Raw genomic sequence first — 19,882 nt, 5'->3', positions numbered from 1 at the left:
AAACATGCCAGGCTCTTTTTGTGGGAAGAAAATAGTAAAAACTACAGGGGGAGATTTGGACTAATGGTATCTGGAAGAAAGAAGTGGGGAGCCCTATGGCTCTCAAGTTAATTTCAGGCAGGTAGGTAGCAAAAGGGGAGGTATAGGGATAGGAGGAGGAGAGGAAAGAAAGGCTCTGGCCCCCTGCCAGGATTTATTATTTGTTGCGTTTATATTCCATTTTTCCTTCATGGAGATCAAAGTTGCATTTGAACCCTGGTCTCCTCAGTTACCGGTCCAGCACTCTGACCACTACACCACCACCCCTCCAAGGGAAGGAGGCCCTCAACAACAACAAACCAGACCCCACACGCATTTCCTGGGGAGGGAAGCAGAAGGTCAAATGCAGCTACTCTCTGCTAGGTTTGGGAGGACCATTTTGCACAGCAGATGGCAGAATCGGCCACTCCTCCCCTGGACTAGGAACGTGGCAGAAAGTAGCAGTCAACTGTACAGCATCGAGAACTAACAGAGGTGACCTTTAAAAGTCATAGCAGAGGCCCAGCATTTTGGGGGGAGTGGAGGTGCAAGCATGCCCGCTCGCCATTCCTTCCTATCCTGGGCAACAATTGAGAGGGAAGAGCTGGTCCTGCCCACACAGTAACAGGTCTTCATGCAGTCCAGCAACACAGCATACCCACCCACCTCCGTGCGATAATACATGAAGGACATCACAAGTTACAGGAGTCACAAAGTGCCTGGCCTTTGGTAAAGCCAGTCTGGCTTGCAAGGCAGGACCTCTCCACAATATCTGGTGATCTGCTCCACATCCTGTCTTGGGGAAAGGACAGCACCCACAGATGTCTGGAGAGACCTGGTATTGGCAAGGTGCCCATTCCAAAGTGGTGCTCCTGATCCTTGAGATGAAGATTAGCAGATAAACCAAGGTCCAGTGGCTGGACAGAGCGATGCTTTCAGGACCACGGACAGATCCCTTTGGGGGTGTCAGTGAAGTTTTCAGGACTATGGACAGAGCCTGCCAGGATTTCAGGACCTCGGACAGATCTCTTGGAGGGAGCCACTTGCCCAAAAGAATTCCCAGCTCCAAGGAAGACATTTTTTCCTCTCTGAGAAACAAATATCCTTAAAGGGGCAGCAGCCCTCATGCCCTGAGCCAGCTCTGGTCACTTGCTGCCTGGCATCCGTAGGATATCCCAGGGGGCTGGTGTAGGAGGGGGCTCGCCTCTTAAGGGAATCAGATGCAAGAAAGAGCTTCTCTGGAGTTTCTGGTTTGGGAATTCCAGGCTTGTGGGGTCCAGCCACCCCTTGCTCCTCCTCCTAGCCCTAGCTACTGCTGCTGCAGACCATCCCAGGAGCTGGGCTTCATAAAGCATCCATTGCTCCACAGGGGGACAAGGACTAATTGTCTGTCTTGCCTGCTGCAGAGAAGCTGAGAGCCATCAGGCAAGAAGGTTGATGAAAAGGCAAGTAAAAGGCAGCATGATAGAAGTTTATAAAAGTGTACTATTAAACTGTGGAACTTGCTCTAACAGTTGGAAGACACAAGATCTACCCACCCGGGAAGAATGGCAGATGAAGTTGATGGATTACATGGAACTGGCGGAAATGACTGGCAGAATCCGAGACCAGGGAGAAGAGTCGGTAGAAGAAGATTGGAAGAAATTTAAAGACTATCTACAGAAACATTGTAAAATTAAGGAATGTTAGAAGGATGCTGGAATGAAGTTATGTGGTTTTAGCAGTAATGTTATAAAGGATTAAGTAAAAATGGATTGTTAACAGGTGAGAATGTAAAGTTACAATATATTAAGATAAATTATTAAGATAAAAACAAAGATGGAAAGGATTTGCTGAAATAACTAATTGAACTAGAACACAAAAAAGGGAGGTGTGAGGAGGTCAAGGAAACAAGCAAATGAAAGATAAGACATGGAAAGATTGACTTGTTTTTAATTGTTTTTATTTTTCTGTATTTTGTATTTTTTTTCTTTTTGTAATTTTTTGAAATTTCAATAATTTTTTTTTTTTAAAAAAGGAACTTGCTCTAACAGGAGATCATGAAGGTCATGTCATCTATTTGGGTTACTTTAAAAGAAGATCAGACACTCATTGGTGATAATAAGGCTATCAGTGGCTTCTAGCAATGATGGCTATTGTTCTGCCTCCATGGCTAGAGGCAGTACTGCGTCTGAGTGCCGGCTGCTGGAAACCACAGGAGAGGAGAGTGTTCTTCTGCTAGTTTCCCACAGGCATCTGTGTTGGCCACTGTGATAACAGGATACCAGACTAGATAGGCTATTGGCCTGATCCAACAGGCTCTTATGTTCTTAAGGTTGTACAGGAACCCATTGCAGGTGCTATGGATTGAATAGCTACTGCACCTCTTCACAATATTCTAATTTTCTGAGATTGTTAATTTGGGGTTTTCATCAGCTGTACGCCACAATCATCACAATTATAACAAATAAAGGCTTGACATATCTTGCTTTGCATGTCATGAGTCTATTTCATATATTAGTTTCACCTTTTAAGTTGAATTATTGAAATAAATGAACTTTTCCATGATATTCTAATTTTTCGAGTTTCACCTCTATATGCCCATTTGTAAGAGACCTTCCTGGCTGCAGGGGAGACAGAGCAGGCAGGCTGCCTAGGGAGGGGGGCAGATAGCTTTGCAAGGAGTAGTCAAGCATTTGACCAGAGCAGCAGGCCTGGATCCAGCCCTTCGGTCAAAAGCACCTCCACCCACCTACTACCCCTCTAACCAGCCCTCTTATGGGTCTCTCCAAACCACACATCCTACCCAAAATGCTCAGTCATTGAAGGTTAAGATTCTTGCTGCTGCTTATGTATGGGTGCGTGGGAAGGGGGAAATAATCGCTCAGTGCCTCACAAAGTCCTTTTCAGCTCTTCTTATGTTTGTTTTTTAAAAGGAAAAGAATTGCCAACAATTGAGAATTAACAAGCCGATGCTAACGAACGGCACCGGGGTGGAGGGGGCGGGGGGGGAGAAAGCGTGTCATTCTCGCATTCCCCAATGAAATCAGACCCGTTTCCCTGCCATCTGTTGCACTGTTGCTGGCTGTTTATGACAACAAATCTGTCAAAGAGAAATAAACCTGCATGCGGCTGTGGGCATATGGTTCCTATTAGCAAGTGATAAAAAAATATATATTTAAAAAGAAAAACCTGGTGGAAGATAGAAATGCTTACAGGTTACTGTGAGACAGACAGAGAGAAAGAGCAAAGTGGCGTGTGAGGGGGGTGGGAGCTGGGAAGCCCCCAGAATCAGTGCTGCCCAGCCTGCAATCTGCCCACTTTATAGAAGCGCAGGCCTTTGGCACCAACTCTGCAGCCACAGAGAGCCTGTTTCGGAGCAGCTCCCTGTGGACCTTCGTGTTAGAGAGATCAATAAAGCTTGGCTTTGGGACTGAGCATAATGAATTTTGCTTTGTACAACGATAAGAGTGAAGGTGACATGGGATGTGAGTGAGGGCGGCATTTGACGATTCAAGGACTGCTTTAGCCACAAGAGCAAAGTGGTGGGAAAATGTTCTGACATGTGTAACCGCACACTGCGCTTGGTGAAGACACGGGACAGGGCCTTCTCGGTGGCTGCTCCCAGGCTTTGGAACCCCATCCCTAGAGAAGCTAAAGGGCTCCCTCCCTCCCTGTTATCCCTTTCTTAATTCTGGCAGGCTTTGGGAGATGGACTGCTTTTAAGGAAAAGACTCTGAACAGTGTTGTCCTGTTTCTATTATCTGTATTTTAATAAATTTGTTTTTTATATTGCAATAATAATAATAATACTAATACAACTGCCCTGTAAACAAATCACAATGAATGCTCACTAAAGGACAGGCAGAGTTTAACCTCTGTATAAGCAACTCAGGATAAATACCCAATAAACAGGTTGTCTGGAGGAGCACCGAGTCTTGAAATCTGCAACTGCCCTGACCCATGGCCTGCCCCACACCATACATCACAAACTCTAAAGACCACTTTTTCTATTTGAGAGGCTTGTTAAATGAAGGTGCCAGGGGGGGCGGGGGGCGGAGCTTTGGAGCCTGTGCAGGCTCAAGCCTGGGCTCCCCCCCACACACATACACATAACAAAAAGAGCATCTGGGGCTGTAAATAACAAAACAACAACAACAACCTCTTTTTACCCTGCCCATCTGGGCAGCTTCCAACAAAAGATTAAAAATACATTAAAACATCAGTCATTAAAAACTTCCCTAAACCAAAGGGGAGGCAGAACCACCAAAACACGGCTTTCAAGTCATAAATAACCAACTTCATAATCCCGAGGAAGGGGCTCAAATAAAATCTGATTTTGGCCTCCAGATGGCCTTAGAAAAGAGCATTACAATGGCTTTAATCCCAGTTACCATTTGAAATTCAAATACAAGAATGAACCCTCTGGAGGAAAAGAGGAGGAGGAGGTTTTTTTAAAAAAAAAAGTAAAAAAGCACCAGGACTCACTTTGTTTTTCCTGCAGGACTCCAGATGAGCAGAAGGATGGATCTTCGCCTGCCAGAGGGAAGCAAGAGGGACAAAGTTAGCATCTCTTGGCCAGAGTACAAGAAAACAACCTCTATGTTGCATCTGCTGAGCCACAAAGTGCTCTCCCTCCCAGACACTTTCAAGCTCCAAACTCTTTATTATTATTATTACAAATTTTATTGAAAGGTTTTTAAACAATTACCAAGCATTAAGTGTCATCTGGGACGTGGGTGGCGCTGTGGGTTAAACCACTGATCAGAAGGTCGGCGGTTCAAATCCCCGCAACGGTCCCTGCTCCTGCCAACCTAGCAATTTGAAACCATGTCAAAGTGCAAGTGGATAAATAGGTATCACTCCGGCGGGAAGGTAAACGGTGTTTCCGTGCGCTGCTCTGGTTCGCCAGAAGAGGCTTAGTCATGCTGGCCACATGACCCGGAAGCTGTACGCCGGCTCCCTCGGCCAATAAAGCGAGATGAGCGCCACAACCCCAGAGTCGTCCATGACGGGACCTAATGGTCAGGGGTCCCTTTACCTTTTTAAGTGTCATTCCAGGACAAATGCATGCACAGATGTTAAGCCGTGAATGCAGTCATCCATATGACATCAAAACAGACCTGGAAAATCTTTCACATGACAGTTTAAGCTCAAATCCGCAGGGTATTCTTCAGTTTAGAGTATTAAGATAATTTCTCCAGAGTGGTTGTTATGACTGAGATGGGAGGGAGATTATTGCACTATTGTTAATAAATGATATAAATTGAGAGCACACGGAGCCAAATCCATGTTTGTTATTCCTCTTATCATCCTCTGATAGTGAGCTACTGTAAGTGCTCCATAAGGAGCTATATTCCACCCACATTGGGTCCAAGTTTCAAGCTCCAAATCTGACCTTCCAAGCCCATGACAAAGCTTGGCTGCTCCAGGAAGGGACTTTCCTGCCTCCCCCACCACTAACCTCCATCTCCCACCCAAACCAATGTGGCAGTTGCATCACTGGGACTCCTGAAAGGCCATACAATTATACTAATTATCATGAGGAATAAAGATAGGGTGATGCAAATGGGAAGCAGTGAGGGTGGGTGGGTGGATGGGTAGAAACAGACAGCTCAGAGCCACACAAGCTCAGGAGAGACAGAAGAAAGGACCCTACTGCACAATGTGTAATTAAGTGGATAACCACCCATCCAAAATACAGTGGTGGCTACTGGTTTGGGTGGTTTTAAAACCGGCCCAGGGCCCCTCCAAGTGTAGGTGGTCCACACGGGCCATCATCATAAGAACCTAATAATAAATAGCCTGCTGGATCAGGCCAACGGTCCAGCTAATGCAGCATCGTCTTTTGACAGTGGGTAACCCGATGCCCTCAGTGGAAAACTTGCAAGCAGGACTTGAGCACAAGAGCCCTCTCCCCTCCTGCGGTTCCAGAAAATGGCATTCAGAAGCATCGCTGTCTCTGACCATGTGTGTTTCCCATATCATGCATTCAGGTGAGCTCGTTGGGATACTGGCCTGATCCAGCAGGGCTCTTATTGTGGAGCACTACAAAAACAGCCCACTTAAGAATCAACCAGACTGGTGCCACTAACGATTAGTATGGCTTCATAATTATTAGTAATAGCAAAAAGTAATTTTTGCATCAAAAATTACGCCATGCTTTTTTATGACGGCGTCAATTACCTTTCCTTAGGTCTCTGCTCTATGAAAAATAAAAATAAAATAAATCCATGAAATATGTACATTCAGAGGATACATTGTTATCGATGCAAAGCCCAGGAAGTGAAAGAGGGATTCAATCATTCACTCACTCACTCACTCACTCACTCACTGAGTCACACACACACACTTTAGTCTCTCCCCTGCTGCTTTCCTCCAGGCTCTGTTAGCAGCAAGCAGAGAATTCCCTGCCGCCACGCACAATGTCTCCAGCAGAAATGTCACAATATTATCTAGTCTGTGGTAGGCAATTCCACCTTGTGGGTACCTAAGGATGGAAAGGGTGCTGCCCCAGATCCACAGCGCTGGAGTGGGGAAGGCTGTTGTTCTTAGAGAGTAAGACACCCTCACCCTATGGCAAGCTGGAAGATCAATTAGGCTGGGAGATGCTTGTTGGACCCCAGGCAGCCCTGTTCTGCTCTATGAGCAAGAAGGGCACCGAATTCTGGTCCTTAGAATACAAAGCCAGTATGAACCTGCTTCACCTCGTAGCCAGGTTTAAGATCCAGATTTAAGACCGAACACAATCCTGCTCCACCTCACAGCCAGATTTAAGACTTGATAGGCTATTACACAACCCACACATGATGGGACACAAAAGAGAGATAAATGCACCATTTGCAGGCTTCATTCCCTAAGAGGCTTGCATTGCAATGACGACACAACTCCCAGAGGGAAGCCAGATCTGAGGTTCTCAGCCCTGTCATTCCCCGCTAAATGGCTCTGTTCCTTGTCAGATTAATCTGCTTCCCCCATGCCCCACCTTGCCTGCTGTCAAGAGGCGAGAAAAGCTTGGGATGCAGAGAAACCGTCTTTTCTCAGCAAAGAAAAAAAGGAAAGCCTATGAATCATCCAGTCTTGATTGAGATAAATTAGCAGGCAAGCACTTGATCCTGGCCATCATCAAGGGCAGCGTGAAACAGATCACACTCCCCCCCCACACACAACACACACATACCCACTAATTATGTTTAGCAGCCTTGAAGATGCTGCCTGGCCTGTGCGGAACCCATGACAGTCAGCTAACATGCCAGCAGGAGGAGGAAGAAGAACTCTAAGCAGTGACAAGAGAGCAGCAAATGCTACTCTCTCCAGCATATTGAAACAGAGCCCAATAACTGATTGGAGGTCTTTAGTGTGCACAAAATTTGTGTTAGGGTACTAATCTGTTGATTCACACAGACAGGGGCTTGTAGAGCAAGAAAACAGCAAAGCAGCTTATTATCGGAAGTGCATCACTTGGAAAAGGTATCTAATTCTAAGCTAATTGACAAAGATTGCCATGGGTCTGGAAACCAAACCTGATGAGGAATGGTGGAGGGAGTTTGGGATGTTTAACCTGAAGAAGAGAAGCCTGGGAGGTGACATAATAAAGCCATCTTCAAATATCTGAAGGGCTTCCACAAGGAAGATGGGGCAACCTTGTTTTCTGCTGCTCCAGAGGGGAGGACCCAAGCCAACGTATTCAAATGACAAGGAAGGAGATTCTGACTAAACATTAGGAAGAGCTGGCAGGTGTGAAGCAGGAAGACAAGGGTCAAGATTGTAGCTGGAAGCCTTTGAGAGTTGATTTGTTGAGTGGGGAGCTGTGATCCGCAATCATAGGCAGGTTGCAGAGGCTGGTCTTGAGCCTGAGCTATGAGGAGCAGGGAGCCGCTGCGGAAGAGCATCATGCCACTTTGGTCGCCGGGCAACAGAGCAGCATCAGCATCAAACTGGGCTCCCAATTGCTATAGAGAATGAGAGCAGTGTTTGCCAACTGGGGACCCTCCAGGTGTTAAGAGCATGAGAATAGCCTTCCTGGGCTCTGCTGGATCAGGCCCAGCTAATCCAGCATCCTGTCCTTACAGCAGCCACCCAGAAGCCTGTGTGAAACCCACAAGCAGCAACTGGTACCCAGCTGGTACCCAGAAGCATTACTGCCTCCTGCTGTGTAGGCAGAGCATGGCCACCATGGCTGGTAGCCATCAATAGTCCCCCACTTCCATAATCTCCATGACCAAATCATCTCTAGTAGCCACTGGTAGCCTTATTGTACTCAATGAACTTGTCCAACCCTCTTTTAAGGCCATCCAATTTGGTGGCCATCACTGCCTCCTGTGGCAGGGAGTTCCATAGTTTAACTCTGCGCGGCAGGAAGAACTCCTTCCCTTTTATCTGCCCTGAAACTCGCAACTTTCTGTTTCATTGTACGGCCACGAGTTCTAGTGTTAAAAGAGATGGAGGAAAACTTTTCTCTGTCTACTTCTTCCATGCCATGCAGAATTTTATAAACTTCTATCACTTCGCCACTTTCTCCAAACTGAAAAGATGCTGCAACCTTTCCTCTTAGGGGAGTCGCTCCATCCCCTTGATCCTCCCCTTTTCTGAAACTTTTCCAACCCTGAAGGTGGGGTCAGAGAGGGGGCGTTGCACGTGACTCAGTGTTACCTTGGTTCTCCTCCAGCTTCCCAATGGTCTCAATCTGCTCCACCAGGTCGTTGGAGTTCCACTGGCTCATCCCCAGGAGAATCGCACTCTTCCCTTCCGCCACCTCCTCTGCGGTGAGAGAAAACGGCATCACATTTCAGCACAATGGCATGGGTACCAGAGCCAGGACGGCTTCACTGAGACTAAAGCAGGTCGTGGTGGGGATGCGTGGCCTGACCACACGATCAGAAAGTGGAGGGTCTCCTCCGGGATCCTTTTTTTTCTTCAAATTTTTTTATTAGTTTTCCATTTTTAACACAACACAAAATAACAAACAAATAACAAGCACACATACACACACATATATAAACAAACATACATTCAAAATTTCTTAGCGTTAAAAATCCAAATTCAATCCATTTTAGGTGACTTCCTCAAATCCTTCCTGACTGATTTCCATTAAATTTCATTTTAGCAATTTTCCAATATCCACTTCTAACAATGTTAACTTGCTCAGATTACTAACTTCCTTTCTTTTCATAATATTCTCAATCCATCATCTTATACTTTCAACATAATTTAATCCTAAAACAAATTTAGTTCTTGCAAGTATTTCTTCTTATATTATATATTATATAATAAGAATAATAATATATATTATATTATTGCATTTTACTAAATATTCCTTAAATTTCTTCCTCCAGGATCCTTTGCAAGAGTACAGCAAGAGCATCACTGCATCCCCTGTATGTGTAAAACACTATTATTATATAAAACCCTTAACAATTTGGAACCACTTTACTCAAGAGATCACCTTATCCCTTATATAAGCTGACTCAACCACTTCAGTTGGTGGAACTGGCACTGCTATGGGTACCACATAATACCTGTTCAGCATTTGTAGGAAATCCATCCATCTTTCAGTGTGACAGCACCTACACTTTGGAACTCCATGCCTATTGATGTCTAGAAGGTGCCTTCATTGTTTTTGAGGTGGTTTGTTTTTTTTTGGTGCCTGCTAAAAACATTCTTTTTAAGACGCACACATACCCAGATATTTTGAAAGTGAGTGTGAGTCTCTTATCTCTTTTCAGTCTATTGTTATTTTAACTTTTTGAATGTTCTGAATTATTGCTGGTTATTTTTCTCACTACTAACTTTATGGTTTTACCTGTTTTTCGTAAGCAAATCTGAAGTTCTTCTTGCAAGCTAGCGGCGTGTAAATTTTATGAAATAAATAAATAAACAAACAGGAGGCCCAGACACCCACTGCATCTCCTTCACAACACCCCTTAGGATGTTAGCCCTGCAGCACTAGAGAGAGGATGCCACATGGGCAAGGCTGGCACAGAGCTGGGTGCCACTCACAAGGCATTCACATGGGCAGCCATGCTTTGGGGGCAGCATTATTATTATTATTATTATTATTATTATTATTATTATTACCCCACGGTTTTCCCAGACCAGGACTTAATGCACCTTACCCCTAATTAAAACAACACAGGTAATAAAATACAAAATCTTTCTCTGAGGATATTTGTTACAGGTCGTGTTATCATTTGTACGTTTCACTGTTCTGGGTTAATTGTAGTGGGTATTCTTGGCTGAACTTCAGTGCAATTTGTAAGAGACGGCGATGTTAATGGAGGATTAAGTGAGATATACACATTCCCCTGAATTAAAAATAAATAGATCTCTATCCCCCTTTATTGAAGTTCAAGGCTGCTACCATCAACTGTGTGCAAACTGCAATTTAGACTGATACACTGAGGAGGCGAGTTTACAACACCCTGATGGTTGAGGGAGTTGCACAAGTTTAGCCTGGAGAAGAGAAACTGAGAGGTGATGTCAGAGTCATCTTCAAATACCTCAAGGGCTGCCACATGGGAGTTGGAGCTAGTTTGTTCTGTGCTGCTCCAGGGAGCAGGACCCAAATTGATGGATTCAAATGACAAGAAGGCGATTCTGACTAAACATTAGAATGAACTTTCTAAGGGTAAAAGCCATTCGACCCCAGACTCCCAATGAATGTGTGGACTCTCCTTCATTGGAGGTTTCTGAGGTTGGATGGCATCTGTCAGGGATTCTTTAGCAGCAATTCCTGCATTGCAGGAGGCCAAACTAGATGACTAATGTGGCAGACTCTCCAAGTGTCCCTATTTTCCAGGGACACCCCAAATTTACAGAAGCTCAGTTTTTGATTTGATCCTAGAAGGTCCTGCTTTTCCTTAGGAATTCCCTAAGGAGAAATGTTGGAGGGTATGGTAGGATGTCCCTATTTTCATGGGAGATATGTTGGAGGGTATGGAGTTATGTGACCCCAGACCCAAGGAGATAACTATACAACCTTTAAGGTAAAGGTAAAGGGACCCCTGACCATTAGGTCCTGTCATGGCCGACTCTGGGGTTGCGGCGCTCATCTCGCTTTATTGGCCAAGGGAGCCGGCGTACAGCTTCCGGGTCATGTGGCCAGCATGACTAAGCTGCTTCTGCCGAACCAGAGCAGCACACGGAAACACCATTTACCTTCCCGCCGGAGTGGTACCTATTTATCTACTTGCACTTTGACATGCTTTCGAACTGCTAGGTTGGCAGGAGCTGGGACCGAGCAACGGGAGCTCACCCCGTCCTTCTGATCGGCAAGCCCTAGGCTCTGTGGTTTAACCTTTAGAAGTCATCTAAAGGCAGCCCTATATAGTTTTATTACATTTTGTGTGTTGGAAGCTACCCAGAGAATTTATTATTATTATTATTGGCATCATCACCATCACCATCATCATTATGGAAAGGGATGTTCTTATTTTCATCAGAGAAATGTTGGAGGGTATGCTGTGGAACTCGACAATTCACTGGTTCTATTATTCCTCCTCTATTGGTGCCAATGAAAGGTTTCATTGACAGGTAAATACAGTGGCGTAGCGTGGGGGTGCAGGGGGGGCCGGCCGCACCGGGCGCAACATCTGGGGGTTAGGGTTAGGGGGTGCAAATCCACGGGTTAGGGGGTGCAAATTACTTGCCTTGCCCCGGGTGCTGACAACCCACGCTACGCCACTGGGTAAATAACAGCTTCTGAGAGGGTATTTGTCGAGCCCATGGCTGGGAGAGGGAGAGTTAAACTTCTCCCCACCACCATGCTGCCCCCCCCAGCAGCTCAGGCTTCTCCACAGATGCTATTTACATAACGAAACACAACAAGAAAAATCCCCTGTTAATTGTCTTTGTCATCCTGGGCCTGGCTTGGCTCCAAGAGGCAACAATGCGGAAAGGCAGCCTCATCCCAGGCAAATCTCTGACTCCTCTGTTGGGTGGTTTGTCTACCAAGCCCAAAGCATTTCCTTCCTGCTGCAATTATCACCATCTCAGCCATTGCATTCATGAATATGGATGACGGATCCCCCTCCCTTCCCAACACTTGGGGAAGATTTTAAAAGGAGGCAAATGTCTGCACATCCGATCAGGTGTTTTGAAGCCAGAAAATGCCACTTTGGAAGCGGAACCCCTCTAGGCCCTTTGTGTTCGCCGCTCAAGAGTCAACAGCAAGGAAGGCAGAAAAGGGATGAGGACTCAGGAACCCCTTTTCCTTCCAATCTCATGGAGCTGCAAATTCAGAAGAAGAAGAAGAAGAAAATAGAAGGCAGGTGGGCTCCAGCACCCAAGGACAACAGCTAGACCTGTTGCAAGGAGCTCGAGGCCTCCTTGAGAAACGAAATGCAATGGTTGTTTCATTTGCTCAAATATCAGTCTGCTTGCAGGTTTCCCTTGGGGGCGTCTGGTTGTCTACTATTGAGGACCGGAGGCTGGGTGAGTTGGGACCTCCTGCTATAAGGCTCTTGTGATAGGAATTTTGAGGTCTTATAGGGAACCTATGTAAGGACTCTATATGGGCTCTTGGATACCCCATAAGGGGGAAAGGGTAGATTTTTGTTTACAACACTCTTCAAAAAAGAGTCCCTTCATTCAACAGAGGCGCCACTGGGGAATCATACAACCAGGAGCAATCCTTCCTCCGACCTCAAAGACAGAGCACTACCATCATGGCTAGTGGTTGTTGACAGTCTTATCTTCTGAATTCTGGAGTGGGGGAAGAACAGGAAGAACCTGAAAGAATGGCATTTTCTTCAAAGTGTCACCAGCTTCTCCAGAGGATCGGGGCACGTCCTGACATCACACATGCAACACTGCACGATGTCCTGACAACGTGCGTCATCCTCTGAATATTGAAGCAGCCCAGTCCCCTCAAAAAAATGTATTCAGGGGGCCAAAACTGCCTCAGCTCCTAGGAGTCAGCACCTTTGCATCATGCGTATGCCCCACAAAAACTGAGTAAACACAGCATGGGTGTTTCACAGCCAAGACCCAATTTGGAAACAGCCTGTAATCGTAAGAAAGAACCGGCTGGCACAGGCCAATGGCCTATCTCCATCTGCTTCCTGTTCTCACAGCAGCCAGCCAGGTGCCTCTTCTGGAAACCGGACAAACAGGACCTGAGCACCAAATCCCTCTCCCCTCCTGTGGTTTCCAGTGTTGTAAACAAAAAATGCCCTAAGACCTTAAAAGTCTTATCACACCAGCAACTGGCATTCAAAAGCATGTGGCTGTAGAGCATAGCCATCCCAGCTTATAGCCATCAATAGGACCAGACGCAGGTGGCACTGTGGGTTAAACCACAGAGCCTAGGACTTGCCGATCAGAAGGTCAGCCGTTCGAATCCCCGCAACAGGGTGAGCTCCCGTTGCTCAGTCCCTGCTCCTGCCAACCTAGCAGTTCGAAAGCACCTCAAAGTGCAAGTAGATAAATAGGTACTGCTCCAGCGGGAAGGTAAACGGTGTTTCCGTGCGCTGCTCTGATTCTCCAGAAGAGGCTTAGTCATGCTGGCCACATGACCCGGAAGCTGTCCGCTGGCTCCCTTGGCCAATGAAGTGAGATGACGGCCGCAACCCCAGAGTCGGCCACGACTGGACCTAATGGTCAGGGGTCCCTTTACCTTTACCTTACACCAGAGATGTAATTCGTGTGTGTGTTTGTGTCTGGGAGCTGCACACACAACTGACTCCCCCACTGGCATTTATTCCAGATTAGGACATTTGTCCTCCCTCATCAAATAATAAAATTTGACTGGAAACCTGCATCACACCCAGTCCTTATTAATGCAACTATTACTGTCTTCCCCTGATGAACTGTAATAATAATATTTAACAGAAAAGAGTCTTTTGAAACATCAAAATATTGACAGCATTCCTGTCACTGTGTGCTTCTAGTTTCCATGGAAAGCCTGGGTGGGCCTCTGTTCAGGCATCTGCCTAGGGAAAGATGCCATCGGTGCTTTTAAATTATAGATGTTGTTGAGCAATTCCAGAAATAGCAGTGGGACGTTTGGCAAGGGCAGCCTCAAAAGAGCTGCCGTGAGAAGGAAGGACTTTAAGGTCGCAGAAGGGCTTTTTGGAGGGGGGGCATTTTTCCTTCCCAAGAGGTGGGGAGAGAGAAGGGGAAGAGCACTGGAGAGGCTCCTCATTCTGGAGTCTTCTTTGCACAATGGACATGTCAGATAGACAATGAAGGAAAGCTCCCCCCGCCAACACAGACACTCACAAGGCCTCAAGGCTTCTCACATCAGTACATGCAGAAAACATCTAGGGGTCTTAGTCTACCACAAGCTTAACATGAGTCAACAGTGTGATGGAGCACTAAAAAAAAAAAAGAGCTAATGCTATTTTAGGCTGCAACAACAGAAATCTAGTGTCTAGATCAAGGGAAATCATAGTACCACTGCATTCTGCCTTGGTCAGACCATCCCTGGAGTCCTGGGGCCAGTTCTGGGCACCACAGTTTTAAAAAGACATTGACAAGCTGGAAGATGTGCAGAGGAGGGAGACCAGCAGGCTCAAGGACCTGGAAACCAAGCCTTATGAGGAACAGTTGAGGGAGTTGTGGATGTTTAGCCTGGAGAAGACTGAGAGGTGACATGAGAACCATCTTCAAATACCTGAAGGGCTGTCACATGGGAAGAAGGAGCCAGCTTGTTTTCTCCAAAGGGGAGGGCCTGAATTGATGGAGTCAAATGATAAGAAAGGAAATTCCGACTACACATTAGGAAGAACTGTTCAACAGTGAAACAAACACCCTCAGAGGATAGTAGACTCTCATTCACTGGAGGTTTTCAACAAAGTTTGAATGGCCACCTATCAGGGATTCTAGCTGCATTTTCTGCATTGCAGGGGATTGGACACTCATGGTCCCTTCCAGTTCCACAATTCCATGATTCTATGAAATACAGTCACACAGGACTCCCATTCCACAGCACAATGTGAAAATTGACTTTCCTAATGGTCTTAAGTACTGCACTGACCAGATATACCACACTGTTTTGCTTTGGGGTTTTTTTGTTGTTGTTTTTTTGTATTTCTACTTCTATTATTTTCATTTATAATATTGTTGACCTGGATGGACCAGTGGTCTGACTCAGCCTAAGGCAGCTGAGGATGTCCAAGAGGAACCAGACAGCGGAAGCACCAAAGGCCTCTAGGAAATGGAGCAAGGGGACGATGCCCTGAGAGACACTTTGGATGCCTGGAAGTAAGCATCATGAACACCAACCTCGTGCATCAAAGAACTCATCATCAGAGCTCTCCACGGAGTCAGTCAGGATCCCGTGCATGGGCCACTGGGCGCTGAACCGGCGTAAATCAGCTGCAGAAGGAGAAAGCCAAACAAACAGAGAAAAGTCAGAGGAGTGAACAGATTTTTGGCTGCAACGCTGGAGTCAAAACAAAACATTTTGATCCACTATGAAAAGTGCTCCCAATTAATCAGCCTCGTGAAATTAAACTTATTTTCATACAAGGACTTAAAGAAATGGCCAACATCAAGCACCAGGATCCTGCTCACCCACCCCACATGAGAACAGCTGCTTAAAAAATTGGTACCCAAGGTTTCCCCCCCCCCCCTCTGCCGTTCCTGTGCCTTTTCCCTTGCAAGTTGTATTTTCTTATATAGCAAACCTGTGGAGAATGGGATTGCTTTGTTTTAAATGACTGTACGTAAGCCACTCTGGAAGTCTTGTTGGCTGAACACAGGGGTGTAAATGTTCAAATAATAATCATGAACATGTGAGGACAATAAGGCACACCTTATCCTTATCCTTCATCCTCAAGGACACCTTTTTCCACTTCTGGACTAAGTGGATTCCCCTCCCCCCCATTTTTCATATATACAAATTTACCTATCAATCAGCTGAGTAAAACTGCTACCATTTCATCCCTTATTGACACCTGAGGGTGCCCACGACGTCCAGAGAATATCATTGGACGATTTAGGACAGATATAAGAAAGCTCTTCCTCATGCAGCACAGAGTTAAAATGTGGAACTCACTATCATAGGAAGGCATAATGGCTCTCAGCTTGGATTGCTTTTAAAAAGGATTAGACAGATTCATGGAGGAAGAAGAGAAGAGAAGACTTTGGACTTGATATCCCGCCTTTCACTCCCCTTAAGGAGTCTCAAAGCAGCTAACAATCTCCTTTCCCTTCCTCCCCCACAACAAACACTCTGAGAGACTTCAGAGAAGTGTGACTGGCCCAAGGTCACCCAGCAGCTGCATGTGGAGGAGTGGGGAAGCGAACCCGGTTCACCAGATTACGAGTCCACCGCTCTTAACCACTACACCACACTGGCTCCCAGCAGAGGGCTATTGATGGATACTAGCTATGATGGCTTTGCTCTGCAGCCATGCATCTGAATACCAGTTGCTGGAAAGGGCTCTTGTGCTCGGATCCTACTTGCCAGTTTCCCACAATAGGCCACTGGGAGGATAGGATGCTGGGCTAGATGGGCCATGGGCCTGATCCAGCAGGCTCTGCATCTGTTCTACACATCCATCCCAGAAAAGGAAGGCAGCCCAGGGGAGGGGCAGAGTTTGGAAGCAACTCTGAAGCTCATGGAGTGACCATGGGCCAGTCACCACCTCTCAGACTAGCCTACCTCACAGGGTTGTTGTGAAGATTAAATGAGGAGGCAGGACAAACTATGTATTGCCACCTTGAGCTCCTTGGAGAAAAAGTTGGGAGATAAATGCAACAAACAATACAGACAGCTAGAAACTCGAACCCCAAGCTGGCTTCTCCTCTATTAATGTATATGATTTGGAAGTTTGGTTTCCAGCCCAAACGTCAGGCACCCAAAGAAATAAACAAGGGGCAAATCATTACTCATACAATAAGCACAATCATCAGTGATGGAAAGCAGCAAGAGCCGCCAAGAAGATGAATCTTTTATCATCTCCACAGCCAACAACTCACCCCTTGTGTGCAAACACTGTGGCAAGTCAGAATTCTCTGGAAACGGCCAACAGTGCTCATTCCTGCTTAGAATTTATTAGGTGTGTATCTGTGCAAGACTTTAAAAAGCCCTCTGGTGGCTTGCAATGCATGATTCTTGCAAATCACTGGAGGAGTCTCTTTAGCTAAGAGGTAAAAATGCTTGTAGATTAAGTAGGATGACTAACAAGGCAGATATATGACACTCTGGGAGAAAAACATTTCAGTTACCACCTCCTTCAGTGGATCAGACATGACTCAGAGTCTGTCCTAAGACCATAGGAAGAGCCTGATGGATCCTGCCCTCACAGTGGCCAAATGGGAAACCCAGTCTTGTTCTCCACCATTCTAAGGTAGACCAGCTCTGTCCATGGAGGCTCCATTTAGCAATCCTAAGAAACTAAGAAGAGCCCTGCAACCAGAACAGGCCAAACAAACACCCTGTTCGGGCTCAGAGACTCGGCAGATGCAAGGGAAAATCTGAAAACTCCCCCAAGAAGCCCCCATGCCATTACTGGCACAGCCAGGCCAGCCATTAGGTAGCCTTCCTCCTTCGACAGTCTCACTGTTCCCACTCCTCCTGATAAGCCCACTTAATGCCTATAGGATTTTATAAATGCAAGTTGTCTAATTATGGCTAATGAATGCGGCAGTCATGGATCCAATATCTCGACCGTTTTGCCTGGCAGGCACAGAACTCAGCTTAATCGCTTGGCTCCATTGAATAAAGTCCACTTAGCCTTAAGTGTTCCCAGACACACACGGAGCCCCTTCAAATTAAGCTGACGAAGCCTCGACTAATTGAGTGCTGCGCCTGATGAGGATAAATGTTTAGGCCTCCCTCCCAGCAGTGCTCCTTTGAATCGCCCGCTTGCCCTCTGCATTCCCCAGCCTTGAAAGCCAATGCCAGCTTCAGCCCCCCATATGTAGGGGGTAAGGGAGCCCTTGCAGTGTGGAAGCAGAATGTCTGGGTCTCTGATCACCAAGGAACTTGGACTCTATTATGGCCTCAGCCTATTTCTATCTTAAGACCATGTCTCCTTTGGAGTGTGCAAAAAAGAAAGAGAAGAAACTCAACGAAAGAAAGAGGATGAATATTTGAATGGGAGTCTGGAATGTTTGACTGGCAATGCTATTATCCTGTGTTTTTCTTGCAAAGCTAACTTCTTGCAGTATCTTATTAACCAGGTGGTAATAACTTTGTCATAAAAGCTGTTTTGTACAATGACAAAAATCCACCAACGGCATACAAATCAATATGGCTAACCTGATCCAAAATACCCACCCACCCCACTCACACATGAAAATAAAGACCACCACAGCCAACCGCTGTGTCTCCTCTGACACAACAGCTGACCTAAGCAAACTTTTATGCTAACCACAAGGTGAAGGCTTGATTGTTCTTCTGCTAGAGCAATTAGAGAAACAGTTGCCCTGTTTGGGTGGCCTTTAAAAACCTAAGAATAGCCTGGCTGATAGATCAGTCCAGGAACCCATCTAGTCCAGCATCCTGCTCTCACAGTGGCTGCCCAGAATGTCTGTGGGAAACCTGCAAGCAGGACTTGAGCCCAAGGGCAGCACTCTCCCTTCTTGTGATTCCCAACTGCTGCCTCAGACCGTGGAGGTTGAGCATAGCCATCGTAGGCAGTAGCCATCAATAGCCCTCTCCTCCTCCATGAATTTGTTCAATTCTCTTTTCAATCCATCCAAGTTGGTGGCTAACTCCTGTGGGAGGGAGTTCCATAGTTTAACTATGTGTTGCATGAATGACTTTCTTTTACCTGTCCAGAAACTTCAAGCGTTCAGCCTCAGCTTTGGCCTCACACCTGTCCTTTGACCACAGCAGGGATGGCGGTAGCTTTGGGGCGGAGGAGCATTTGCTTACCTGCAAACCAAATGGTCACAGGAGATGCCAGGAAAGCAAAGGAAGACCACCACCATCCCTCTGGTTGCTAGGCAACCATAACACTCTCTTCTCCCTGCATCCAACTGTCAGACAGAGCTGAAGGAAGGGGGCGGGAACAGAGGGGGATTATAAAGGTAAAGGTAAAGGGACCCCTGACCGTTAAGTCCAGTCGCAGACAACTCTGGGGTTGCGGCACTCATCTCGCTTTACTGGCCAAGGGAGCCGGCGTTTGTCCGCAGACAGCTTCCAGGTCACGTGGCCAGCATGACTAAGCCGCTTCTGTCAAAACCAGAACAGTGCACGGAAACACTGTTTACCTTCCCGCCGGAGCGGTACCTATTTCTCTACTTGCACTTTGATGTGCTTTCTATTCTGCCTTGGACAGACCACAGCTGGAGTCCTGTGTCTAGTTCTGAGCATCATAATTTAAGGAGGATATTGACAAGCTAGAAAGTGTGTTGAGGAGGGAGAGCAAGATAGCCAAGGGTCTGGAAACCAAGCCTGATGAGGAACAGTTGAGGGAGTTGGGGATGTTTAGCCTGGAAACCGAGAGGTGATCTGATAGCCACCTTCAAATATCTGAAGGGCTGTCCTTGGGAAGATGGAGAAAGCTTGCTTCCCTCTGCTCCTGAGGAGGGGAACCTGAACCAATGAATTCAAATTGCTAGAAAGGAGATTCTGATTAAAGCTTTCTGACAGCAAGAGCTGTTCGATAGTAGAACGGGCCACATGGGACTGTCCTTCCTTGGAGGTTTTTAAACAGACCTTAGGCAGCCACCTGTCAGGGATTCTTTAGCTGTGGTTCCTGCATTGCACGGGGTTGGACTAGATGGCCTTTGGGGTGCTTTCCAACTCTTCGGTTCTATGGTTTGATGATGGTCTGGGCACATTGAACAGTGGGGAGGGCATGTTCTAGGCCCCAAGCCACAAAGATTGGGTCTGCAGAGGAGGGCTAGCCCATCATTACATTTCTGTCCCACCTTTTTCTCCAAGAAGAGCAAATTGGGGCCCATGGTTCTTTCCTATTTTATCCTC

The 19,882-nt window shown here is 46.4% G+C and overlaps 1 protein-coding gene across 1 annotated transcript in view; it reads right to left on the bottom strand.

Annotated features, from left to right (window-relative positions):
• PITPNM3 (PITPNM family member 3) overlaps window positions 1-19,882 on the bottom strand; it is a 69,224-nt gene that overhangs the window by 34,440 nt on the left and 14,902 nt on the right. The window contains 3 exon segments of the mRNA XM_083714416.1: window positions 4,486-4,533; window positions 8,650-8,757; window positions 15,223-15,315. Of these exon segments, the coding sequence (XP_083570542.1) occupies window positions 4,486-4,533; window positions 8,650-8,757; window positions 15,223-15,315 (249 nt within the window).

Source organism: Podarcis gaigeae, assembly GCF_964106915.1.
Source record: "Podarcis gaigeae genome assembly, chromosome: 15".
NCBI lineage: Eukaryota > Metazoa > Chordata > Lepidosauria > Squamata > Lacertidae > Podarcis > Podarcis gaigeae.
The sequence above is the reverse complement of the archived record's forward strand: the minus strand, read 5'-3'. Positions and strand labels throughout refer to the sequence as shown.